Here is a 27,991-nt window from a genome sequence, read left to right on the forward strand (position 1 = left end):
TTATTTTTTTTGGCAGGGGTTAGTTTTTTTTTATCGGTAAACTGCAAAAATATTTTATTGTAACATAAATAGATAAAAAAAACTGAAAAATTAAATAAAATAAATATATAACACGCCAAATCAGACCGATGTAAATAAACAGTGTTAGCATACAGGCTAAGCAGCGTTGCTTTGTTTTGAGGCAGTGAGGAGCCCACAGCGCCCCCTCTGGCAGCATTTCCTCTTCGCCTTTTTTGGCGCTCTCCCAGCACCTCCTCGCAGAAGCAGCGAAAAACCCCTCTGAGGGAGAATAAAAAGTTCTCCCACGGGCCCCAAATCAGCGGTCAGACACAGAAATACATCCGAAACACCCTCACAAGCTTGGCCATGTGGAGAAAGAGAGTGGCGTCGCTGGTCAGCCTCCTGCTAGCCGCGACGCTGTGCGATGCCCACCACTGTAAGTAACGTTACTGCTGTTCGGTCAGGTTTACAGACAGCGGGTAAAGCTGCTCCCAGCTGGTCGCCTGTCTAGTTCGCGTTTGAGCCTGTTATTTGTTATTTGTTAGAACGGTTTACTATCGAGCTGTTGTCTCACTGAGTGGTGAATATTTAAAAATGAGTCCCGCGTCAGTGTAAAACTGTTCGGCAGGGCTGTGTAGACCAAAGATCAATAAAGTGCGCTCCACTGCTCTCATTGTACAGGGCTGGTAGGTTAGGTCACTCAGTTAAATCCGACATTAACGGCCAAAAACTCCTTGGGTAGGTTACGTGTTTTGCCCGTGTTGCCTGTTGAGTTGCGCTGTTGGCTGCAGCTCTGCTCGGGCTTTCACCGGGCGCCAGCACGTGGTGAAGTAAATCCCTGCCTACAAACCGCTGGCACCCACAGTGGACGCCCTTAATCGGGTTAAACCTGTGTGCAAGCTGCACTTTTTTATTCAGCCCTTTAAAACTGATTCACCTTCTGTCCTGCTGCTCCTGCAGCACTGAGGCCTCTTCTACTGCAGTGTTTCCAGTGTTTTACCACACCTGTTCTGCACGTCTTAGTGTTTTTCCTGCTCCAAGACACCTCATCCCACTAATCAGCTCATTAAGAGCCCCTCCCTTAGCAGAAGTGGGCGTGTTAGAGCAGGGAAAGCCCCAAACATGCAGGACAGGGGGTACTCCAGGACCAGGGGTGGGAACCAGGGGCCTCATTTCTGTCTAAATTTGTTCTTCAGGTAAGTTCACAATGTTTGCGTGTGACTGATTTATAAACGCACATTGTACATGAGTTGCGTGCCCTTAATTCCTGCGGCGCACCCAGATTGCTCTTCATATGTCAGGTTGGAAACTTGTTCATCTACACACCTTTTCACGCCAAATTCACTTTTTATAAATCACTTTGTGATGAATTATCACATATGATAATTTTAAGACTAAATCTGTGTAGGAAGGTTATATGAGTGAGGCCACTGCTCTACTGGGGCACGTTTGGAAAGGCACAGAGCCACACTGGTGACATCATTCCTAATTAAAAATAATGCATGGCCACAACTTATTCAACACCTTTCTAAGGTGTGGGAACTAAATTAGTCGTGGCCAAAACTTAGTAAGGCCTGGGACCAAGATGAATCCGTTTTTGTAGTTAAGTTGTGGCTCTGTAGAAAAGACTGGCATTGCAGAAACATTTTCAGACATGAAGTGTGGAAAGAAAAGTTTGACCAACTATAGATATTTTATCATAAAAGTAAGATACACTTATGCCACCATAAGCTAGATGAGGTATTTCTGGGGTTTCAGAGTTTTGGCTGGAGCTAAACTCGGCCTGAAGGTAGATCTTGAATTGTTAGCTGATGACCGAGTCCTTCTTAAACCAAATCAGGTGTGTCGCAGTGCAGGTCTCCGGCTCTAGGACTAAGAAACGCAGTTCTACACAATGCTTTAACATACACTTGTTGCAAAATGGCAGTTTGCAAGCAACATATAGATAATATGTGTCAACTTTAATTCTCTAATTCAATTTTCTCCATGTTCTGGCTGTGATAAGCACAACACCTATCAAAAAAACTTTTTCTGTGATTGTTTGAGTTCTGACAGAGAACAAAGCATCCCAGTTTCTAACACGGCATCGGCGAGCAAACTCCCTTTTCGAAGAGAGCAAGAAGGGCAACTTGGAGAGAGAGTGCATTGAAGAATTGTGCAGTAAGGAGGAAGCAAGGGAGATCTTTGAGAATATCCCTGAGACAGTAAGTGACTTGCTGAGAGGTTTGTAACTGCTATGAGGAGACTGATGCTGGTCTTTGGTTGTGTTGATTAGAGATTTGTTATTATGTGTTCTTAACCATAGCAGTGTCCCTCAGATATAATTAAAATACTTCGCTTATCTAATTTCCAGTCAAAATGGTTGTTAAGTAAAAGGTATTATTTTTTCAGCATTTGGAAAAAAGCAGAAAACACATACTGTATGCAGTGCAGTTTTTCACTGCTCAGTGTCAGTGACTGCACATTTGCTGTGGGCACAATGTCAGTAAAGCTCTCTTTATCTCTCTGATCGGATCAATGGACTTCTCCAAGTTGCTGACGTGCTTCATGCTGTTGATTTTTGTTAAGTTTCATGACCAGATGTGTGGGCAGTCGATTGTGGAGCATCAGAAATGCAACCATAGAGGACCAAAGGCAGATATATAGAAATGTACAAAAGTCAGAAACCACTATTCATTTATTTCATTTCCAGTCAAAATGGCCAAATAAGTACACTTTTTCATTCTCAGGAAAAAAAAATATTAACAGAATATTACTCAGAAGCATAAACAACTAAATATGATATAAATTTTTCAATATTTAGTGTGTGCACCATTTACCTTTATTACAGCTTCCGTTCTTTTCAGGACTTTTCAGACTTTACTTCAGTTTTTCAAAGAAATCTGCAGGGATATTTTTCCACACCTTCAAAGTTCAGTCTTAGAAGTTGGTTGGATTTTCTTCTTCTCATGATCCAAGTCATCCAAACACATTCAGTGATGTTGAGGTCTGGACTCTGGAGTGACCAGTCAGTTGTCCTAAGAACACCCACAGTCTCTTTTTCTTCCTTCATCTTTTTTTGCTCATTCTCTTCCTTTTTTGTCTATTTCCTTTACTTAGTAAGGGCTTCTTGACAGCCACACATTCTTTCTGACCCATAGTGTTCAGTTGTCTTCTCACAGTGGAAGGGTGAACAGAAACACCTGTTGATTTTTTCAGATCTGAAGCAAGAGTGGAGCTTGTTTTTCTTCATCTCTCAGAGATGAAAGCTTTACATACTGTTTATCTGAAGGTAGTTTCAGCCTCAGATGCCGTGGCCTCAGGAAATCTTTTACACAGAAAGCTGCCCACAACTATCATGATTTTGTCAGTTGCATTCTGATTGGACTGGAAATAAATGAAGGTTCTCTGACTTTTGCTTAGTATTGCATGTGCATACATATAGAAATCTTCCTTATGTCGTTGGGCAACTAGAATTAAAGCAGAGGTTGACTAGCCTATTATTTTCTTTCTCTAAAAACAATTGTGGGGACTATTATTTTCCTTTTTATTATTTTTTGTCTGATTGCAAATGATAGAGAATACAATTATACATTTGAATGTAATGATATTTGTCTTTTATATTTCAGGAATACTTCTACCCTAAATATGTTGGTAAGTCATTATCTCCTACTAAAAGAGAAAACAAAGACTCACACATTTTGGAGTATTTTATCCTCACTATGTTTTGCATCACTAGGCATTACTTATCTCCTTTCACTTAAGAATAGTGATATTCATTTGAATTTTGAAGTTACTGAAGATTTTTTCTGTATGATCTATACCAAAGACTCTCAGCTCTAGTGCTAGAGATCCACTGAACAGTTTCATGTATTACCTGCCTCAACACAAATTGATCTTGATAACTGGGTGATTAGCTGAAACAGTTGTGTTGGAGCAGGGAATATTTGAAACTGTGAAGGGCTGTAGGCCTTCAGGACTGGAGATAAGAACCCCTGATCTTTACCCTCACTATGTAAAGCCTCCTACTGGCAATGCTGTTGCATCAGATGTGCTCTGGAAAGTTCTGTTTACAATTCTTTTTCAGTCTCATCACGCACCACTGTGATTGCAACATCACGCAGTGCAAACGCCTGCTGCAGCATGTTTTGGCACACAGGCCTTGCATTTTACCCACAGACTTTAAATAGGATGGATCACTTGACCTTGGATATGTTTGCCAACCTGTATTTCCTTGTGGGAAAAATGACCTCAATCTATTTGAAAATAGAAGGATTGAATTTTGGCTGTTCTTTAAACTGCTAGACGTAACACATTTTTGTACAACCAATATTAACATATTTAATCAAATGCAGGAAAGTTGGAGTGTTTAGTAGGCAGACAAGCTTGAAATTTTGATTATTGTTATTTTAATTGTATTGATTAATTGGTCATTTAGAATAATGATAAATAGGTAATTGGGACTAACTTGCATAATAAACTTATGAACTGAAATTTGGAAGAACAACCATGATTGAAGCTACTTTTCCTTCCTACCTCACTTCCAAATTAGTTCAGCCTCTCGCTTTTGTTTCTTTTTAATTTTAGCATTAGCTGCGCTGCGCTCATATTGCTACATGTTCACATTAACATTGTTATTTGACTGACATCTGTATACAGAGTAACTTGCAATTTTAATCATGTTACAGAGGTAGGTAAATGTAGTGTTGGGAGTCTTGCTCAAGGACTTATCCGTTATCTGTTATCAAACGTTATCCGTTATCAAATGGATAGATGAGTAACTGTAAAATGGCAGTATAAAAGTCTAAAAAAAGTAATTTTAATGTCTTACACGCTTTAAATGTTCGTGTTTCAGACAAGTCTCGTCAATTCTCATTTATTGAGTTTGGATGTGGCTGAATCCCAGATTACTATTTCGTAGCTATATTTTGCACCGTTGGGCTGCAGGATCCAGTATTTAAATTCTTACGTAGTGCACTATGTAGGGAGCAGGGAGCCATTTAATATTCAGCTCCAGCACGAGAAGAGGGCTGTCGTTGGATTGGTGCTCTATAAGTCACTCATGGTGGTAATTTGGTGATCAAAAAGTACTTATAAGGCAAACGTTTTTTGCATTAAACAGTGCTGTGTTATTATGTGTTCATTGTTATCCGACTAAAAGTTTTAAAAAAATCATGAAATGATCGCAGCATACAGCGATGGGCCTACGAACATACTCTTCATTCAGCGGTCCATGGTTGCTTGGCAAAGATACCATACGCTAAAGGAACTACATTTCTTGGCGGAGAACTTGTTTATGTTGATTATTATTAATAATAACAAATAATTTTCTGAAAAATTGTGTGTTTTATCATATTTTATAAGCCACTTGAGACTGTGCGTTCTGGGAAGGGTGTTCGTACGGCCTCCCATGGTTTTTTGCTTTATTAACATAGTGTACTTGCCCAGGTGGAGAGTCAAACCCCAGTTTGCCATCTGGAGGCCAGCAGTGTTACCCACTACACTATACCAACCGCTGCTTGCCTCTTTTGCATTCACTTCTTACCAAGGAACTTGACATTATCACTTCTAATGTGGAGCTCCTCACCAGCCGTCAGCATTTTTCTCACTCAGCCAAGATTCATACGGAGTTGCTGTCGTTGCTGTCCTTGCTGCTCTGGCTAATGCTGCCTCATCTGGATTCATTTCCATCTACGCCATGCTAGGTCCCGCTTCGGAAGGAACCTCCCTTAGCTTCCCTAGCTCAGACATGCTAACAGCAGTGTGACATTTTCTGTGGCTCCAGCACTTTTGCACTTTCTTCCTCAAGTTTCATTCTCTCTGTATTTCTGACTTGATCATGACTAAGCTTCAGAAAGTTCTGAAGAACCTAGAGGAACCGTGCTGCCTGCTCAGCCCTGAAGTAGAGCTGTTTTCACTCTTGGTTCCTTTCAAGGAATCCAGTCCTCTACTGCCATGGCTTGGCCTGATGGGGGAATCGTGCCAGTGTACCTGCTGCCCTGGACTCAGGAATCCCTTGATTATGATCCTTCCCTTGCTTGCAACCTGTCTTTCATGCCAGTACAGCCCAGAAGGGCATCAGCTTCTCTGCCTGCATCTACTCCTGCTTTATCTAGTTTCATTCCAAATACTACTCTATTCATCAGAACCCTTCCCCTTTTCATCGAGTCCACTTCACAGTTCCCAAAACTCATCCCTAATTTATTCCAGCCATTCCTTCTTTTCATCTTGTCCTTTTCTGTCACTGTCCTATTCCATTCTTCCTATACTATTCTGAGTCACTCAGCTTTGTTGGTGCCAGCCCTTCTCTGGTCATTCCAGATCAATTTGAGTTTCACCCTCTCCACTGTCCCTCTAATCATCCTGCCCCAGTGACCACCTCTTGAGTCTTCCTGGACTGCGACTGCAGATTCTCTAAGCAGTTCACATCAGACTGTCTTCTTTGACTACCCCCTGCTGTGGCCCTCCCCCAGTAGTTCCCCTGATCCCTCAGTCTATTGTTTGGTGCCTAGGGATGGCAGATTCTTCTTTGCTGTCCATCTCACCTTCTTCAGGAAGAGAGAGTACTTTAAAGATTTTCAAAACCCTGTCCAAAGGCCTGTGCTGGATCCTCCTAAATAATTGTTAGGTATTCTCCACCTCCTCAGTAACTTCCTCTACATCAGGGGTGTCCAATCCTATCCGCAGAGAGCTGGGGTGGCCGCAGGTTTTCACTCTAACAAAGCAGGAGGTCACCTGATGAAATGAATCGGAGAATCTGGTGTGCTTCAGCTTGTTTGGAGTGAAAACCTGCAGCCACACCGGCCCTCTGCGGGTAAGATTGGACACACTTGCTCTACATTGACAGTACTTTTTCACTTTCCACTCAGAGCCTCTGTTCCTATCTCAGCCCTCCATTGTCTTGGCATTCACCGCATTAGTAAAATTCTTCAGCATCCTTCTAGATATTGCTGCCTTCCATAATTCCACAGGCTAAGCTTATCACTCTTGCATTATGAAATTATGTCAGCTGTCCTCAAGGCACTGAACTTCAACTTCTCTTCGGGCCACATCACCTGATATTTGCATCGTACCCAAGGGACATCTCCAACCTTCTGAGACCTGCTTGTCACCGCTCTGTTCCATTTCTCTGGATGATGCCTGCTTTATGGAACCACTTTTGGCTCGTCCTCCTTCAAAACTGGAAAGCCATGTCCTCCTTCTATGAGGATGCTGTCTTCTCGTTGGAGGACCTGCAGGTCTTTAGATACAGCTTTGTCCTTCTGTTTTGGCAATTTTTGTGGTGGTCAGTGGCCATTATTATTACTGCCTCTCACGGGGGGCATGGAGTCATCCTCATTCACTCAGAAAATGCAGCTGTCCAGATCATCAATAAAAGATGCCTCACATCCCTGACCCTTATGCCATTTCTTTATCATCCCACTTAGCACTCAGTAAACACCAGGTTATCCACAGAGTCATATACATTCCTGGTCATTCAAATGCCATAGCTGAGTCTCTCTCTTCCAGTTTCAGAAATTCAGAGGCTTGACATTTAGAGCCATTCTCAACACTGTCTCCAAACTGTTTTATATTTTCAGGCTAAATTTCTCTCTGTACCCTATGAATCCATAGTGTACCACCTCCAGCTCAGACATTCTCTGTCATCTAAACTGACTTTTATCTCAAAAATAGGTTTTGTTGTTTCCCACCACATTTTCCATGCTGCCAAGTTCTGACCCAAAGTGATTAACATCCAGATCAACGTCTTTTTCATCCCAGCAGGGACTTTCTGATCACACCATCCAACTTCCTGGGCACTGGTCTTCCCTGCAATATTTTCAAACACAAATTCACAAACCAAGAAAAGCTCACGAGCAGCTGTAGTTAATTTAACCTGGCCTAATTGTACAAATCAGAACTCTGGCCCACCTTTTAGGGTTTCCTCCCCTACTACAGTCCCACAATCTCTCCACATACAACAGCCATACATTGAAACCATGATTGCACTCTCAAAATGGAGATAGGAAAAGGTTTGGGGCAAAGACCACACCAAATTTCTACCCCACCATCTCCCTGTCTCTTCACTTTTCCTTCTGAGCAGCCCATGATTTCAGAGCTCCTTACCGTTTTACACTTACACACTTGTTTGTCATACCTACATTGAACGACAAAACTACATAACTTCTCTATAGCTTTAATTTGTTCGCAGCCAGATCTACTCTCTTTTACAGTTTGTAACCTGATGCAACATGATGTTGGAAGACTGAAGAGAAACATTAGATAAGCCCCATAGCACCTTGATCTGATCCTAATGCTCAGGCCATTAATGACAAAATGTCTGATGTGTTTGAGTTCTATTATATAAACTGTAACAGAAAGAAAATTTCTCTGTGTTTTAGGGTGCCTGGGGTCCCACCGTGTAGGCATCACCATCCCACATGCAGAACCTGGGGTCCCTCAGGACCTCCGCACCTGTGTACAAGGTTAAGCAGATCCTGTGATTGTGACACTATGTAGAATAATTGGCAAATCAGTAGGCATTAATCTAAGATCCCCCAAGGAGTCTTCATAAAGTCATTCATTCCTATATTTTAAATACATACATACATACATCATCTAAACCGCTTATCCTTCTGGGTCGCGGTGGGGTGCTGGAGCCTATCCCAGCTGTCATTGGGCGGAAGGCAGGATACACCCTGGACAGGTCACCAGTCCATCGCAGGGCAGACAGAGAGACATACACATTCACACACTCACTGACACCTAGGGGCAATTTTAGCATGTCCAATTGGCCTGACTGCATGTTTTTGGACCGTGGGAGGAAACCGGAGTACCCGGAGGAAACCCACGCAGACACGGGGAGAACATGCAAACTCCACACAGAAATGACCCTGGTCACCCAGCCGGGAATCGAACCCAGGCCATTCTTGCTGTGAGGTGACAGCGCTACCCACTGCGCCACCGTGCTGCCCATATTTTAAATAGATTTTTTCAAAATATTAGTAACAGTTACCTAGTAGGTCTTATTTTACATGCCATAAGAGGCTGTGACTGTCTGTTTTCTGCAGAGATCAGTAACCAGTGCCTGCCACTGCCATGCCATAAGGAGGGATATGAACGCTGCATTGACGGTCAGGGAACTTTCACCTGTGTATGCAAACCTGGATGGATTGGCCCTCTCTGTAAAGAAGGTGGGCAGAAAGTGGTTATTAATCCAGCTCCATTATGGATTCAGAACCTGTAATAAAAATGAAGGGATTAAAATAAACAGTTGCCTTAGTTGCCTTGTCTTTGCAGCTGTTGAATCGAAGCATTAATTAAGAAAAAGGTATAATATGGCTCATTTTATAATTATCTGACAGATATTGATGAATGTGGAGATCCCAAATTTCTTGCTGGTTGTAACCAGCAATGCTCTAACTTGCCTGGAAGTTTCCGTTGCTCGTGTCAGGATGGTTACTATTTGCGTAACAAGATCTACTGTGAAGGTAAGACATCTCACATTTGTAACTACAGAAAGCTGAGAACTACATTAAGGTTGTTCAGCCTACATGATGGCTGCATACCATAGGTTCTTCAATGTAAAATGGAACTACAACTAACATTATTGTAACAATATTGTCTCCCGTTCGGGTGATGGACTGTACAGCAATAATGAAATGAATTATTAATTAATGAAATTAATCATTTATTAGTAATTATTAGTTAGTTGTGAGTTTTGAGCCTTATTTGGAGGAGAACTTCTTTTAGATTGGTAGCGCGACCTGGTTCTACATCCATTGAAAATCAAAGAAGCAGAGCACAGGAAGATGAGTACATTGCAAAGCTGGTTCATTGCCATTAATCCCAAGAAGATCATTTAACAGTTTTTGCAAATGTGCATTATGTCTGATTACTTGTTCAAGCTTTTATCACTCCAAACTACATTAATAAAACTAGGGTCTTTTGGCCACTGGACATTAAAACGAATGATTTTCATGTCTAATAATAGAGATGCAACAATACACAAATTTCATGATATTATACATATTGACATTTTTGCATCACGATACTATACGGTTTCAATACCGAATTACATTTATTTATTTTTTCATAATTTCCAGAACCTTTTTTTGTAATTTCCACTGCTGTCAGCTTGTTGAAGGAATAACTGAGACCAGTCATTTTCTTAAAAGACAGAAAATAAATTTTAAAAGAACATAAGCAAAAATCTGAAAGGCAATATCTATATAAAGGTTAACGAAACATGTAAACTATAAAGCTACCTAAGTATCTAATTAACTGAGAATTATAAGTTAATTTACAATCTGATCTTGTGTTTCTATATGAAGTGTGCCTCTTACCTTCTGGCTGAAATGAGTTTTTGAGTTCGAACTGTGCCTTCAACATGTGGTGGTAGTATAAGGGAAGACTGATTGAGGAACGGGGGAGAACTCTGAGAACTTGGGCTGGAGTTCTGGGTGTCTTTTCTCTGTAGCCAGAAGGCTGGACCCCCAAAACCCCAGGATGAACTCTTGAGGTCTAGGACTAAGTGATCTTCACACAATGAGAAGGACAGATGTCCAGAAATCTCTGTTCTGCCAGAGCTGATTCTGAAGTGACAAGAACTGTAGCTGCTTGAGTACAGAACTTGGTATGAGTGTATGCCAGTGGAATATGGAGCTGGATTAAGAATCAGGTGTTGGTCAGATGGTCTAGCATTTGGATATCTAAGTAAGGCGTAGTTTGGTTAGGCAGAAGTTTGGTTAGGTAGAAGAAGATAGTTTGGTAAGTTTGGGCTAAGCAGAAAAACGGTCTAGTTACACTGGCCCTTTGTATGGTACTGGGAGTAAGTAAAGTAGCTATTTAGGTAAGGTTGTAAAATGAGAAGAAGAATGCAGCAGATGAATTTGATTCAGTGTGACATGGTGGCATGCTGCTTAACAGACATCCATATCTGAAACCCTGATGAGCAAACCAAGGGTGACAGCAGCAAGGAAAAACTCCCAGTCAGGAAGAAACCTTGAGAGGAACCAGGACTTAACAGGGAAACCCATCCTTCTCTGGTCGACACTGGATTGTGAATATTGTGTTAAACCTGGCAGGCAAAGGGGCTGGTTGAGAGTAAAGTGGATTAAATCCTCCTGAATGGCATGAGCATGGAACAGGAATGGCTGTTAGAAGGTAGTTGCTGCATATGGGAGTTGATGGGTGTGATGACAGGCAGCTGGATGATGCTCTGGTCACTGCAGGAGGTAGCTTGGCATGGAAAGTCCTGTTGGCAGCACAGTTGTTCAGTTATGAGATTGGATGAGAATCATGTTTGGAAATTAAGCCCCCAAAAGGCTAGCGATGGTGCAAGGACATGGCTTCCAGGGACAGAGAACTGAATGGGATGAGAGAGTGAAGGCAACAGTATGAGGGGTGGAACTGATCTGAGGCGGAGCTGAGTTAAGACATTGATGAGTTGCAGAGCTGATTGTGTTGGATCTGATCTGAGATGAAGCAGATCCAAGATGGGGCTGATCTGTCATGGAGCTAAGCTTTGTCAGAAAGGAGTTACAGAGCTGAGGTACTGGAGCTGATCTGAGATGATGGAAAGGTAAGTCAGAAATGAGCTGCAGAGCTGAGTTGCGTAGGAGCTGATCTGAGATGGAGCCAAGTGGAGTCAGAAATGAGTTGCAGAGCTGATTGTACTGGAGCTAATCTGAGATGGAGCAGAGTTGAGACAGAAATGAGTTGCAGCTGATTGTCCTGGAAATTAACCCATATGGAGCAGAGATGAGACAAATAAGTTGCAGAGCAGAGTTTTGTTGAAGCCAATCCGAGATGGACCCGAATGGAGTCAGAAAGGAGTTTCAGAGCTGAGACAAATGGAGCTGGGTTGAGATGGAGCTCAGACAGGATGGAGGCCAGAGGTAAAGAGAAGAAAGGGGTGGGAGAGGATGCGGCATTAAAAGTTATAGCAGGGGTGGGGAAACCCAATTATTAAGAAGAGCTGTTTTGTCCTTCAGCAAAAATCAAACCACCTTGGTAGCCACAACATTTTATGTCCATTTTACCGTTTTGGCTATACATATGTCTCAGTATGTGCTGATGTACTAAACGAATTTGCAGACTTATAGCTGCTATTCTTGCATCCCCAGCAAGAAACCTTTCGTCAAAAGTAGAATAATTTCTTGTAAAATGTCTCTCAACTTTCAATTTTTTACAAGGCTGAAGTCAGCTTCTCATTCTCCAGCTTCTTGTTCGAATTTTCCCGTTCCACCTTAAATGGTGCCTGAAGCACCTGAATGTAACTGCTGCACCATTATTTGTGGAACGGAACAATTTGAGAAAGAAGCTGACATCAGCTTCGTGGCTAGTGTTTGACAGTTTCTCGTTGCAGACTAAACGTTCCAGGAAACCCGCTTATAAATGCAAATACGCCCATTCGTTGGATGTTGATGTTCACCTTAATCTTTGTCTTTTCGTTAGCTGCTAGCTGAGTGAAAATGTTGTCTGCGTTGCTATGTGACCTGCTGTCTGCACACTAATCTTCAGAGTTATAGGGTGGTGAATTAGCAAATTTTTAGCACCATTTATTGTTTGAACTGTGTTAGAGCGATCAGCAGAGCTTTATCTTACTGAAAAGGAGGATTATTTAATTTTTACCTAACAATCTAATTCTGTGGACCTGCAACAGGACAGTAAAAGGACCGCATGCAGCTCTGGAGCCGTATGTTTCCAACCCCTGAGCTAGAGTATGGAAGCACTTTGGCTTCTATGAAGTTGAAAGGAAAAGGGACCTGGACAGTAGCCACACTATATACAAGTTGTGTCACACTAAACTAAAATATTTTGGAATATTTTGGAAACACGGCAAACATGAGTTTCCACCCGTTTTCTGCCCGGTCGTAGTTGTCAACCAGAGAACCATTGAGCAAGCGATGTCAAAGCTTACACCGAACTCGGAGAGGGCAAAGCGAATTACAAACTCTATCGCAACTTTTATTGACAAGGATTTGCGTCCGTTCTCAGTTGTTGAGAACCAGGGCTTTCATGCCATCTTGCACACTTCGGAGCCGAGATACAGCGCCCCTTCTCGAAAATATTTTACTGACGTAGCGACCCCGCAATCTCTACAATGAGACCAAAAGCAAAGTTATGAAATCACTAAAGAAAACAGGTAGGATAGCTGTAACGTGATGCGTGGACACCCACTGCCTCAGGATTTTATTTCACCGTAACTGCGCACTGTATCACAGATGAGTGGCAGCCAGCGTCTCATGCTCCAAACAAGAGCAGTGAAATGAGAGCCTTCCAGGTGACTTGGAACATCACTTCCATTTGTTTTATTAATAAAAGATATTGGAAGTAAATTCATTATGGATCATTAAAAATACTTTGCTTTAAAAGTACCAAGTCCTCACACAGTGAGAAAAAAGAAATCCTGTATAGAAAATAGATGCATCAAAATGCATCGATAATCGTTTTATAATCGCATCGCAGCCCTCTGAATCGTAATCGAATCGAATCGTGAGGTACCTGAAGATTCCCACCCCTAGTAGAAACAGGGAGGGGTTGTGATGTTTCAATTACTCGACCTACTGAGCAATTGCAACATCACAAAATAACGTCGTATTACATGGAATGAAACATAAGAAAAAAGTGGCACTATCAACATTACATAGGCAGAGAACACAATACAATAGGATCGAATAAGCAAGTCCCAAGTAAGAGTCCCCACCCCAATGAGGAGAAATGGTGGCTTGCGAAGCCAGTTGGAATGGTGTGAAGGGGTGAGGGTAGAATATGCATTGGCGCTGTGACATCATCGCATAAACTTCAGCATTGCATTTTCTCCTCGCTCTGGTAACTGACACATTTGGGTAATGTCTTCACAAATGGGTCAGCATATCTGAGGTATTCATTTCATTTACCACTTTTTGCCCATCATTTTTGTACTTGACAAAGGAGCCTTGCCATTTCAAACAGCTTGGCTAATTAACCATTCAAGGTAGACTAACCAAACCATTTTTTCCAGCTGCGCATTGGAGTTTTTTATGTTGATGATTATCACTTTTAGGAATACAATGGATTAAACAGAACTGTAGAAACCATTGCTCTTATCATGAATTTTATAGCAAGAAATCTAACTGTATTTGGTTCACAGCGCTTATCGTCTCCTGAAAAAAAAACTGAATATGAACATGGATTTCTGTGAAGCTGCTTTGTGACAACATCAGTTGTAAAAAGCGCTATACAAATAAATTTGACTTGACTTGACTTGACATGTGCGTTGTGACACCCCTGTCTAACTAGGTGATTTGAACTGAAAACCCTGCCCCTTCAGATGAGGACACAACCTTGCACTGAAGCTACACTACAACTAGAACTCCTCAGAGCTATACTGAGGAGAACTGTACAGACCTGTTTAATCTGACTAATTTATCAAGCTAACTGTCAACAGTTCAGGTACGAAACGCCAACTTGACTAGTTAACTGATCCTAACATTGCTTTGTGACATCACGTTAAAATGTGTGTTAGCAAATACAGTAACCTACTACAATAAGTCTGCCTGTTTATAGTTTTTCCACAGAGCTGTGAATTAGATCTTCCATATATAGTTTAATCCAAAACTTTTCCATCTTCAGGAGTGAAATAAAAACAGTGTCTGTACTACAAGCTTGTAAGGGACACGTTTTCATAACTCCTAACCTGAAATTTCGAACTAATTTACTGCTGCCGTCATTCTCACTGCAGTTTTTTTCTGAGAAGGTTTTGTCAAAGTTTTTCCTTCATTTAACAGACGTGGTGCTTAGAGACATGTGTGACTGGCTAAGAGACATTTCAATCATTATTTTGCAAATGGTCAATTAAGTATTGTATGTTCAGTTATGTTCGTGCTTCAGTTTAAAAAATCACCTAGTAAACAACAATTATTTTTCCAAACAGCTTATGCAAAATTTATTCGTGAGGACATGAATTATTTGGAAAAAAGTACTTGACCTAGCTATGGTTCAGGGTCTGATCCAGATCCAGTTGACTTCTCTCTCTCTCTCCATGCTGTCAGCCAGCTGGGTCTGAGTCCCAACAGCTGTTCCGGGAATGCTGAGATTTTTTTTTTTCCTGTAATAGCAAAATATGACTCCAACAAAGTTGTGTGGTTACATGTCAAGGGACCCATGGAGATCAAAACATTAACATCTTAATAACTCACGTGTAAATATGACCCACCCCCCACCCACCACACACACATACATACACTCACATACACACAAGTACACATACTGTGTGAATCTTTTGTTTTCACAGCCTCTAATAAAAGGTTGTAGATTCCATTTGAAAGTACTTTTTTCTGTATTGTGTAAGAGTGTAAGTCCCTGACCTCCATTTGGCTAGGCACATCTTTCCCATTGCAATAAACAGACTCTTAGAAATCTTACTCTGCCACACTAATGTAGTCCGTTTACAGCTCAACTGAGAGATGTGAACGTGTGTTTGTGTGGGAAAGAGCTTGTGCTTGCGCATGTGTTTGTGGAGAAGTGTTTGCAGCCAAAGGTTGTGTGTTTGAGTGTGTTGCCAGCATTAGAGCAAAAGGGCATGCATTTTGAGTATTGAGTATTAAGTGTGTTTGAGATAAAGGTATATATGTATGGTGTCAAATCTTCATCTCTTTTTCAGACATTAATGAGTGCAGGCTTTATCCCAGTATCTGTGAGGAGCCGGCCAAATGTGTCAACACTCAGGGCACGTATGAGTGCCAGTGCCCCGTCGGATACAAGTACAACTATACCTCACGCGAGTGCCTGGGTAAGAAATCACTCACACCACACATACAACACAAACACGGGACAAGCTGGACCCGGATCCAGCACCACCCAGATCTGACATACATTTGTTCAAACAGCTCAACATATATGGACAATTCCACCTAATTAGTTCAAACTGCGGTCCCACAGTAATTAAAGCTGCAGTAGATAACCTGTATAAAAGTAACCTTTTGTCATATTTGCTAAAACTTTCAGAGCCAGGAGGAGTGTCTAATGGACTGTTAGTCACTGCACGTGCACACGCTGCAGGCAGCTAAAATAGGAAAAAGGATTTTAGTCTAAAGTCCAAGTCAGTGAAAAGTCTGAAATGTGTTTTCAAGTTTGATCCAACTTGGTAGAAAGGTCCATATATCATAACTAAGTATATAACATAACTTTGTCTACAGCAAAGTAGTAACTTAAAGTTAACTATGAGGCATCTGCTAAGTGTTGACATCAGAACAGGAAAAAAAGAAACCAAGATGCACAAAACTCAGAACTCCTAAAAACCCATGCGCCAGAATGTCCAACATAACTTTCTCATTATTTTTCTCTGTTATTCTGGCTGTGTTATTCTGTGTTGAGATTTCATAAATCACTTTCAAGTTGAATAACTGTTTGTACTGTTGTAATGTTTATGACGAGCTTAGTTCGTTTCATGTTTTGAATAAGATGTGTTCATGCTTCCCTGTCCATATACAGAGAGGATGGTCTCGGAAGAGATTTTTTTTTCTTTGATGAACTTTTTGTTTTATTCCGAGGCCGAAATGCTTAGTAAACATTACACAGTCATGGTTACAGGTTAAACTGGAATTTTAATTCAGTATCAATTTTGAATTTAAATATGTCACATATTTTGCAAGTTCATTTTTATTTTGTGGTTTTGGTTTATTTATATGACTCCTGTGTTTTGGAACCTCATAAATTACAAATTAAGACCTGAATACACATGAATGCGCTATATACCACTGATGAAGCCTCCGTGCACACACACACTGTGTTCACCACTAGAGGGTTCTGTACACCATTGTACACTATATAAATGTTCCATGCAGGTGCAGGTGTAGACAGTTATACAATTTGCACTGGTCATTTGGGCCACTAAACCAAAGAAGCCTGTGGCCACAAATGTTTAGTTCTTAATAATAGAAACATGTTTATGTTCATTGTATACAATTAACAAGCATGCTTCAGTGCCTTTGCTTTGAAAAAAGAAAATATGTTTTAAAAATAAACAAGATCATTGCCAGTGTGGTGACTATTGTGGTCCACTCTGCTGATCTGGTCAGTTCTAAAAAACCTGACATAATCAAGAGCAGATGATGTCAGGTTTTATACTTTATGTCACTTTATATCACTTATTCCATATAGTGATATTAGCAAACTTCTGCCAGTGGAACCAGACCAAATCTGATTTGTCTGATTAGTTTTGTATCTCACCACAAGGAAAAAGAATGCAAACAATCCCCAAGGCAAGTGGCCATTCAGGCCACAGGATCTGCATTTTTAGAGGCCAAAATGTGAACTGTTATGGCCAGGGGCTATAGGCAATGTCTACCACTGGTTTCATGCATGTATATTAGGGCTGAATTCAACCAGGGATGCAGAAAGGCATTGGAGCTTTTTGTATAGTCATCTACAGATGTGTACAGCAATGTCAAGCAAAACGATATGCCAATTTGGTTTTTATGAGAGTTTTTTGTATAATTTATGTCTAGCAGAATGTGTCATAACATGCTATAGTGTGGTGAGAGACACCAGTATACATGTATAGGTGAGAACCGACGCACTAAACCACTGATGCACACCCTGCTTACTCTGCTTTCTCTGCTTCTGAGCTGAGCTGCAACCAATCATATTGCTGATATGTGGCACAGTAACTGATTGTGTCGCACCTGTAGTTGAGCTACATGCTTAAATTCAACACTCGAATGACAGAAGTGGGACATTAAACAAAACAAATGTATTCAAATTGTGGAACATTATTATTTTAGATGACTTCAAGTTTACAAAACAGTATTAGGCCCCTTGGGTGCTCAGAAAAAGCCTGCAATTCTGCATACACTTTGACAGTGGACACCTGTTAGGCTTGTGTTTTACTGACACACCTCCAAATCTCCAACAGTTGGTGTGGAAAGCAACTCGCTCAGTGAAATTTAGCATTATCTTAAACAGTACACATCTACTACAGATTTTGAAAATATAGAAGAAGAACTTAAAATAAAAATAAAAACTCCACCTTACAACAGGCATGCTAGGTCTTTACTACACTCAAATTATGTTATGATTTTATAATTATTTTGATCAGTTCTGAATTCCTGAAATCTGGGGATGCTGCAGCCCCCTCAGCATCCCCACTTCACACATCCATGAACCATGCATTATCTTTCAAACCACATCTCATTCTCCTGAGTGGTTGATTCCAGTGATGGAAAACAGCAGGGTAGCACAGAGCCCAAACAGACAATAGTAGCAACAGAGAACATGCCAGAACATGATGCTTCATTCAACACACAGACCTAGCAGACTGCATACAAGCAAACAATAAATATAATCATTTCAGAGCATAAACTACACAAACACTGTTAAATAAACCGTGAGCACAGGGCAAAAGAGACTAAACAATAAGCAGCGGACAGTGGTGTGGGGAAGGATATAAAATAACTCCTCTTTTAGTCCTCAGCAGCAGTGACTATATGTCTATTAATTGGTGCACACTGCTAATAGTAGCAATAATAGTAATAATTCTTAGCAGCTTAATGATTGTATGGTTAATGTATTAAACGGACTGCAGTAATTGTAGTTAAACAGTACTTTACTGACCAACTTAATTTAGTTGTCAGTTCCTATGATTTGATAATAAGTATTCAGGGGAGGGGGTTCTTAACTAAATACTGATTGTCCTGTTGTGGCGATTAGTGACTGTAACTAGGGCTTCTGACAGACTTTCAGAACCATATAAGTAATACTGCAAAGTAAAGTTGTGTGTGTGGGGTGCTGTAAACCAGATATCTGATATCCCAAGAATTTGTAAGAAAGTGAAATTTTACTCATTTCCTAAACTTAAGACTTCAAGAGAAAATGCATGGGATCTGGCTTAAACAGTAGCTAGGCTTCCATTCAAACATTTCGCCAATTTCCGAAAAGTTGGTAAAAGAGAATGCAAATGAATCAGTGTTTCCATCAACTACTTTTATGCACAAGTCCTTGAAGATGGCATGACATGCTTGGGCTGTGCAACGCAGGCCACAGTCCTGCTCACCATACATGGAGGAATTTGAACCTTTATTAGCTCTCCGTAGTGCAGTTTTGACATCTCACTGTTAAACATACATCGATGTAGGCCTAACAGTTCAGAGATGCCAAGCAGAACGGGTAGTGGCTCATTTAATGAGAGCTGAAAGCGCTGTCTCACTTCACCTTCACCCACTGAACCCCTGTCAAAAGGCAAGGCAAAACAGTTTTGAGAAGATACAGAGCCAAACACGTCTTTCGTTTCAATAAACTACTAATTTCTTCTCATCCAAACGTGTACTTTTTTTCTTTTTTGCTAAATGTACTCAATTTTTTCCTAGATTTTCCATCCAGTTATTTCTCCACATTTTCAAAAATCCAAAAAAAGAAGTGGATCCAAAACCCACATATGAATCACTGCTTTACCAGTTAACCTATCCATGCTCTGCCCACAAATGAATTCATTCATAACTGTTGTGATGCTGCACAAGCTTTACAGAATTATGGCAAAAATCCCATTCAACCTAATGAGAAATTGTAGTGTGCAAGAACTTTTGTTAAAATACTTCACTTTAGAGTGTTCTATCATTTTTTTTTACTTTATTTTTAGTTATGTTTTTATTGTATAGGTCACACTACTAGGTAGATGAGAAAAGTATGAACTAACTGAAGCATATTTCACGAGTTACAGCTGACAAGACCCTGCATGTGTACATTGTGTGTGTGTTAGATGTGGACGAGTGTGCGCTGAATGTGTGCGAGGTCGACTGCGTGAACACAGTGGGCGGCTACTCGTGCCACTGTGACGGGCGACTGGGGCTGAACCTGGCTGCAGATGGGCAGTCCTGTGAGCAGATTCCTGAGTGTGTGCAGCTCTATGACCACAAGCACGAGGAGATGCTTTACCTTGGAGAGCAGTTTGCAGGCCTGCCTGTGATCTACCTGCGTTTCCGTCTTCCTGAGAATACCAAGTGAGGGGCGCCTTTGCTTTTAAACTGACCAGAGACACATTTTCAAATCATGCTGATGTAATAAAAGAGTTACAGTTGCCAATTCTTTTTGAATTTCACTGTAATAAGGATGACAGTTTGGTCCAGCTTATGTTGCTGTGGAAGAAAAATGCACAGCAACATAAATCAGAGACCTAAATCTCAGACCACATTTTATTTTTCTTTAATTTCAAGTTAAAAGGCCATTAAGCACACTTTTTTAGGAGATATTTATGAGGGGACTAGATACTTGCAATAAAAAGAGGAAAGTCAAAGGATTTTTCAAAACTTAAAAAAAATTAAAAGTTCGAAAAATTATTTAAAGATATTCAGATCTGAAAAAACAGGTGTTTCAGGTTCAGTCTTCCACTGTGAGAAAACAACTCACTGCTTTGGGTCTGAAAAGATGTGTAGCTGTCAAGAAGCCATTACTGGGAAAAGGAAATAGACAAAAACCAAGAAATTTTGTAAATCATATAGAGAAGCTGCTGGTGTTCTCAGAACAATGGACTGACCACCTCGTAGTAAATAAAAAGTAACCATCTTCTAAGACTGAACTTTGGAGGTGTGAAAAAATATCCCAGCAGAATCCTTTTAAATTCTTAAAGCAAGTCCCCCCGAGTAATAAAAAAGACATAGAGTGGACAAACAGTTTAGAAATTATATTTAGTTGTTGGCCATCTTCATTGGAAATTAAATAAATGAAGGGTGATTTGCACAATACAGGGTGATTCAAAAAGATTCATCCGATTTCAAAATTATTGTAGATCATTACAGAGCAATGCAGTAAATTGTAAATGGTTTAAGTGAGTATAAAGTTTATTATGTAATTTTACAAGTGCTTAGTATGGCCTCCTCCAGCTGTACAGACATCACCAATGCTATAGTCAAATTCATCCAATACTCGATTTAGCATGTCGGGTGTCACTGTACTCACGGCTCTTTCAATGCGATTACGGAACCAACAACAAACGCTCTGAGCTGTTAGAGGTTCACTGCCGACCAAAATCACATTGCACAGTTGTGATGGATTCACACTTATGGAAGAGGAGAACGCAAATCGCTTTCTGTTCAGGGGTCGCCATCTCCTCAAAGACTGAAGGGAGCCATCTTCCGGTGACAGGCAGAAACTCTGTGACCCCCTCTTTCAATTGGTATGTGATTGGTTCCCAGGCGCCTCATGGTTGTAAAAATATGGCGCTTTGAAATCGGATGAATCTTTTTGAATCACCCTGTACTGTACTTACTTAAGTGGCATCCATGAATAATGAAATCAGGAGTCAAACTAGCACTGTGACATTAAAGAGATTTTCAAACAATTGTAACTCTCTTGATGCATCTGTTGTAAACATTGTCTGCTCACCTCTCACAGCAGTACACAGTCGTCTCTAGAGCAACGGTTCTAACAGATACAGTGCTGCTCTACAAAATACAACATAACGTGACAAATAACACATTACATGCTAGTTCAATGCCAGAATGCCCCTGTAGTCCAAGGATATCAATTCTGAAAAAAACAGAATATATCCAGTTTCCACAAATTCCTATTCCTTTGGAATAGTTTTGCTTACGGTCTCTTCTTTTGTCACAATAGATTTTCTGCTGAATTTGACTTCCGGACATTCGATCCGGAGGGTGTAGTGTTGTATGCTGAATCGTTCTCACACTCCTGGTTCTTGTTGGGACTGAGAGGTGGCCGCATCGAGATCCAGTTCAAGAACCAGCACTCTGTTAATGTCACCAGTGGAGGCAAAGCCATTAATGATGGCCAGTGGCATGTGGTGAGTGTTTATGCACACTGTATTTTTGCGTCTGGGTTGCTGCAATGTGTACAAGCTGTTTTGAAAGCAAAAGTTCTGCGTTCCTGTGGCGCAATTGTGTGTTTTGCTTTTGCACAAATATTTGATCAGTAAAACTGAAACTTAAGAAAAAGAAACTGAAACTTTGACAAGAAACTTAAACTTACCCCCTTAATATGATAAACTCAATCTCAAAGGCTCAAAGGGCATTAATCAGTTTAATTGACATTATCACTTTGATAATAAAAGTAAATATATAGCTGGAAGTTATAGTCTTCCTGGTAATTGTGGTAGACTACAAGTTTTATGTGAAGAACAACGGTCATTCTGAATGCTTGTAGACTGTTAAATCCCAACCCTGACTTTTTATTTTGTAATTGAGCTTTTAAAACTGGTTTGTTGTTTGTTCACTGTGCTTTCTTATACTATCATTTATCTGCAGATCTCAGTTGAGGAGCTGGAGAACAGTATCAGTGTGAAGATCAGCAAGGAGGCAGTGATGAGTATAAGTAGTCCTGGGAGCCTTTTCACAGCTGTCAATGGCAAACTGGAGACCAACGTTTACATCGCTGGCTTGCCCAACCGCACTGATAGTGTTATTAAACAGGTATCCGTCCACTCAGCCAACACACATCTGCATGTTATGTTATACTTTGCATTGCGTAAACTGTATCTGCTTTTTAAATGAAAACACTCACACATGATTATGCTTTAGATGAGTTTAGATAAAGTTTGTGTAAACTTAGACTTATACACTAGCTAGACTTCTGGAATTTAATGAACTCGTGAAGAAAGAATGTACATTTATATAAATTACTTAGCTGCCTAAGCCTGTGTGTGTGTGAAACATTCAGATCAACCCTAGATTAGATGGCTGTATTCGTGGCTGGAACCTGATGAACCAGGGGGCTTCTGGGGTGATGGAGGCCATCCAGGAGAAGGAGAGCAAGCACTGCTTTCTTTATGTGGAGAGAGGATCCTACTTTGTTGGTTTGGGGCTGGCCCTTTTCAACATTGACTACAGTGAGTCCTCAACACCAACCTTTGAGAAGATTACAGCAAGGTTAAAGATGACCATTTAAAAAAATAACACTTTAAAAGGCTAATTATTGAGTTAATAACTTTAAGATGGCCTATTCCCTATCTACTATGAGACTAATAGTAGTTTAGGTAGACATAGTTATGACATTGAAGAACTGACACATGGACACACATGAAGTATGGGTCCTTTAGACTTCCTACATTTATCTTGGATTTTATCTTTTCCCCCTGAGGTCCACTAACCACGTTTATGTGGGTTCACATATCAAAAACAGTCATAATTTATCTGTACATGTTTCTACCTCTATTTCTACCTCTCTTTATCCCTTAGAATTAACCAAGCTGTTTTTGCTACTGTGCCTTTAAGACTATATATATAAAAAAGATCTGTTCTGATTGGTTGAACTGTACTGTGCCTCATTTAAAAAGCAGCCTGGGCCGAAACACTCCTTATAACTTCAATGTGAATGATCAGAGCTAAGCCGCTGTAGGCCAGCTACAATCACAGCAACAATACATTCAAAACAGGCTGTATAATGTCCATATATGGACTGTATAGAGAAGTGAAGGGTATGTTTTGAAATGTTAGCAGTGTCTATATGTCCATATAAATAACAAAGTAATTGATAATGCTGAATTTAAAAAAAAATTGTAAATAATTATCACATTACATTCATGTTGTGTCTTTGCTTCATCAGGTCTGAAAGGTCAATGGAGAGTAGACGTGGTGATGAGCATTCGTCCATCCAGTAGCACAGGCGTCCTCTTTGCCCTAGTTAGCAATGACACTGTCCCACTGTCTGTCTCTGTGCTAACACAAGGACCAAATGAAGCAGTAAGAATACACATATTGCTGTGCTGCCTAAATGTTTTTTACGTTTGCTATTTGAATGTAAACATTTTTAAAAACATTATTTGAATGCTCTGGTCATAACATATTTTGTATAGTTATGAAAAAAATGACATTCACGTTTGTGCAACACTCACTTATTGTGCACAGCTATCATGAGAGATAATCCATACTTGATTGTTTGGTTGGTTTAGTGATTCATCCTTGTGTTTTGAGCATAGGCTTATGGGCTTATGTGATTTCAAATTCTAACAGATGACCTACAGAGCAGTAACTTGTGCAATAACTTATACAGTCTTTTGTTTGTAATATTTTTCCACATATTACTAATGTGAGACACAATATTCTATGCTGTTGTACATTCCCCACTCAGTCAAAAACCTATTTAAAAAAAGGAAGATAACAACATGTAATTGATTTCATTCCTTTATTACAAATTACACAGTTTGAATATGTCTTATTCGAATTCCCAGATAAATAAGGAACTATTAAGACAAATTTGGATAACCATGTGTTTTATTTTACCCAAGCCCATCCTTGGGTAGGTCAGCACTTCTCTCAGTTCTTAGACTGCCACACTTGTACACTTACATTACATTACATTTCTATGACAGGACCTGCAGGTGTTTCTAGATGGCGTTTCAGTTGCGAAACTCCAGTCATTGATGCTGTGTTATCCGGAGCACTTGGTGGTGGAGTTGCACGTGTCTGCAGATGGCCTCCACCTTGCGGCTAACTCTTCCACTGTCTCCTACATTGACAGTGATGCTCTCAGACAGGCCTTGACCAAGCTCAATGGCACCATGCAGCAACCAGTTGACACCTACATTGGGGGACTGCCAGGTACTTCATGCCTCTTTGTTCTTTCCCTGTATCCTCTTCATGCAGGCCCCTTTGTGTTGTAGATGCTTTAAAATGAAGTCTTTGAATAATGAAACTACATGCCCTTCTGCTTGTGATGCCAAGAACCTTGCGTTAGTTAAAATAACGCATCAAACATGTCAAGGAAACAGATAATACTACCAGAGCTTCAGTTCAACAATACTACCTCAGCGTCTACCATTGTTGTTGGGTTGCTGGGAAGGGTGCCGGTACCACTGCATTTTAGTCAAACAAGCTACAGTTTCACCTTTTAGATTGTTTAGATATGCAGAGCAGCATATCTTTCTCAAATTCTTACAGCGCTCTCACACTTATGTAATACAGTTTCTCCTTTGATGAGCTTGTAAACGATAAAAGCTACAGCGCGACTAAACAAGGAGAACTTTTTCTCCGTCAAAAAGGTGAAAACTCATGTCCCACCCACCTTAGAGGATGAAAAATTCTCAGTTGCAAAAATAAATGTGTATTATTGAAACAGGCACTTTAACAGTGAATCTTTACAAAGACAGAAACAATTCCTAAACAAATATAACTACACTACCAATAACCAACAACACAACAACAAAAAAAAAATGTCCCTTTCAATCTGGGAGTGTGCCGCATCCTGAGAGCCACTTTGCATGGCCATACCCCCTAAGCTTCCCATGGCAGCGTGACCCATGGTGGATGACACAGTATGTATCAGTATACTTCTTCTGTGAAAGCTAAATAAGCAATGGCCTTAACTCATAGAAAAAATCCTCTCAAGAACTGAAACTTAATTAGTTCCATATATATATACTCACTAAATTAGGTAATGACCTGATTATCCGAAGGATTCCTTTAATCCGTTTCTTGTTCTAATACAAGACCAGTACATAAATCAGTATGAATGGGTTTTTGTGATTCTGTGACATCTTTCGAAGCTTTTCACACATCAAAACTGAAGCTAAATACTTAAGACGTGCATACCCATGAGAAGCCATTACTGCTCTTAGCCCTACTTAACACAGAATAATTCGACAAGCTGTTTGAAAAGAACTGCTTATGCTGCCTTTAGATTTCCATACATCAGCATTACTGTATCACTGGTGGCTGCAGACACGTCTTTTTAAAGAGCAACCACCCGAGCCTTTTCTCCTCAAGACCATAAATCTTGTTAAATCTATAGCTTTCTGTCCAGCAGTAATAAGTGAATTTAGCATTAGGAAATGTCTCAATGTAAATATTCTGACAGTTAAATTGCTGAATCCTGAAATAATGCAATGTCTTCCTTACAATTTCAGTTATGAATGAAATGCATGAGTTATAAATATATGAATAACACCATTTTTATTAAGTGTAATTTTTAAAAACTGTAATACGTTTCTCTACTTTGTTACAGAAAAACGTAATCACATTACTGTAATGTGTTTAATGCTGTGTTATCCCAGCACTGCTAAACACTTACTTAACACTAACACTAAAACGTAACACTACCTAAAAACTTCCATCATGCTTTCTGCTCTCACAGTTCAATCATTTAACCTTAAGAAGTCATAAGATAACACAAGAAGATAACATAAGCATGTTGTAATATTACATTAATGATCTCACTCATAACTCATAATTGAAAAGTGGAAAGTTCTGTCAAAAGTGCACACTTCCAGTCAATAACATTGCTCATACGTAGAGATTTTATTATGATTTGAATTTATTAAAAAGTTACTGTTGTGTGTACAGGCTTGTTTTGCATATGGAAAAACAATCTTTTACATTTTTGCCACATTTTCTCATTGTTTTCTAAACAAATGTAAAATATCTGAAGTGCAGACTTTAACCTGATGAATGTAAATTGAATGTAAATGTAATTTGTTACATAACTGTGGAATTAAGCATGTTATCATGTTGCTACATTTAAGCATAACTGTGAACTGGCAAGTTTTACCTGATATTTGCCTTTCCCTCAGCATTGTGACCCAAGTTTCTCGAATCAGTGAATCAAAATGCTGTAAACGAACTACATGATGCTGTCACGTGGTCTTTTGCTCATTGCTTATTTGGTAACCATTTAGCTTATCTAGCTAACATTGTAGTGAGCTAATTGATAAAATATTAATATGCGTATATGTACGTGTGTGTGTGTGTGTGTGTGTATATATATATATATAATTACACAATTGTCATTCTGCAACAAGCTGTGTAAAAGTTTCACCATGGAAAGCCAGCCTAACCAAAGAACTGGCCTACAGTAGAAACATCTAAATAGGAAGAAACTGCAGTATCTCTTCAAAAAGAAAGAAGAGAAGAAGAGAAAGCCATCTTCTGCTATGAGCCTACACACACACAGCCATATGTTTTAGAAATATCCATTGATCTTTGGAATGTCACTCACTGGGCCTTTAACAACTCATTTTATTGAACAATGAAGCAAAAGAAGTGCGCTGTTGTGAAGATTATAAATCACTGCGCCGTCATTACAGTGTTCCTTCATTTCTCTCTTATTTCTTCTCTCTCTGTCTAGATCTTCCTCTGTCCTCCACTCCAGTCTCAGCCTACTACCACGGCTGCATGGAGATCCATTTAAATGAGCGGCTGCTTGACTTTGATGAAGCTGTCAGCAAACACAACAGCATCAAGTCTCACTCCTGTCCGCCTGTGTCTCAACCTGAAGTAACTAGGAAATGATGTCATAGGCTGGGGCATTGGGAATCCATCACTATTGCTGTCTGTCCTGTTGTAAATACTTGTAAGAAGATGGTAAGAGAGGAAGAAGAAGCAGAAGAGAGAAACTAAGGCGATCTGTTGTCTGGATTTCCATACAACTACAGTAAACCTTAAAGTACCATTATTGACTATCCTGTGAATAATAACTCCTTAAACTGCAAGGGCCTGTATGTACTTGCATACTAGGCATGACACTGACATATTAGTGTTATAGTATTTAACAAATAATTTATAGTAATTGTGAAATAAGTATTAAGCATAATATCTCAATAATAAGCCTGCAGTTTAAGGGGTTAATGGCCAACCCTGTTGCTCAAGAGAGGGCATTGCCTTTTATATATTTCCTCTGTTTTAAGGAAATAACATATAATGCAATACAGAGCTGAGCTCTGACTGGTTTAGAATATGTATTCAAATCAGATGTAGAGGTTAGGATGGATCCAATTTAAGATATTATTTAGTAAGATCTGATAGATTGATCCTTTTTCTTGTGAGTATGAAGATCTGTGTCCTGTTTTAAGATGAGATGAACAATCTGTTTGTTTGTTTTTTCTCCTAAACATATTCATTAATGAGAGAACTTTGACTTTGGGTTTTCTCTTGGTTTTCCAGTAATGGAACAGATAAGTTTAAGATACTGTGTAAAACAGTTTTTACTCTGTGTTGATATTTTGAGGTTGATTTCAGGGTGGAGAGTGTACTGAGTATTGTAATAAAAATGACAAAAATCCAACTTATGCATGTCATGTCATAAAAATATTCTCATTTTAGCCACA

The 27,991-nt window shown here is 39.9% G+C and overlaps 1 protein-coding gene across 1 annotated transcript; it reads left to right on the plus strand.

Annotated features, from left to right (window-relative positions):
• Positions 1-190: 190 nt before the first annotated feature.
• pros1 (protein S) lies at positions 191-27,991 on the plus strand. Its single transcript, XM_036557174.1, has 14 exons — positions 191-436; positions 2,047-2,204; positions 3,609-3,633; positions 8,361-8,444; positions 9,030-9,152; positions 9,324-9,449; positions 15,608-15,736; positions 19,700-19,940; positions 21,553-21,739; positions 22,200-22,364; positions 22,612-22,780; positions 23,497-23,633; positions 24,263-24,491; positions 27,013-27,991. Exons 1-14 carry the CDS (start codon positions 367-369, stop codon positions 27,174-27,176), a joined length of 2,007 nt encoding a protein of 668 aa, XP_036413067.1. The 5' UTR covers positions 191-366; the 3' UTR covers positions 27,177-27,991.

The sequence above is a fragment of the Colossoma macropomum genome, unplaced genomic scaffold (assembly GCF_904425465.1).
Source record: "Colossoma macropomum unplaced genomic scaffold, Colossoma_macropomum, whole genome shotgun sequence".
NCBI lineage: Eukaryota > Metazoa > Chordata > Actinopteri > Characiformes > Serrasalmidae > Colossoma > Colossoma macropomum.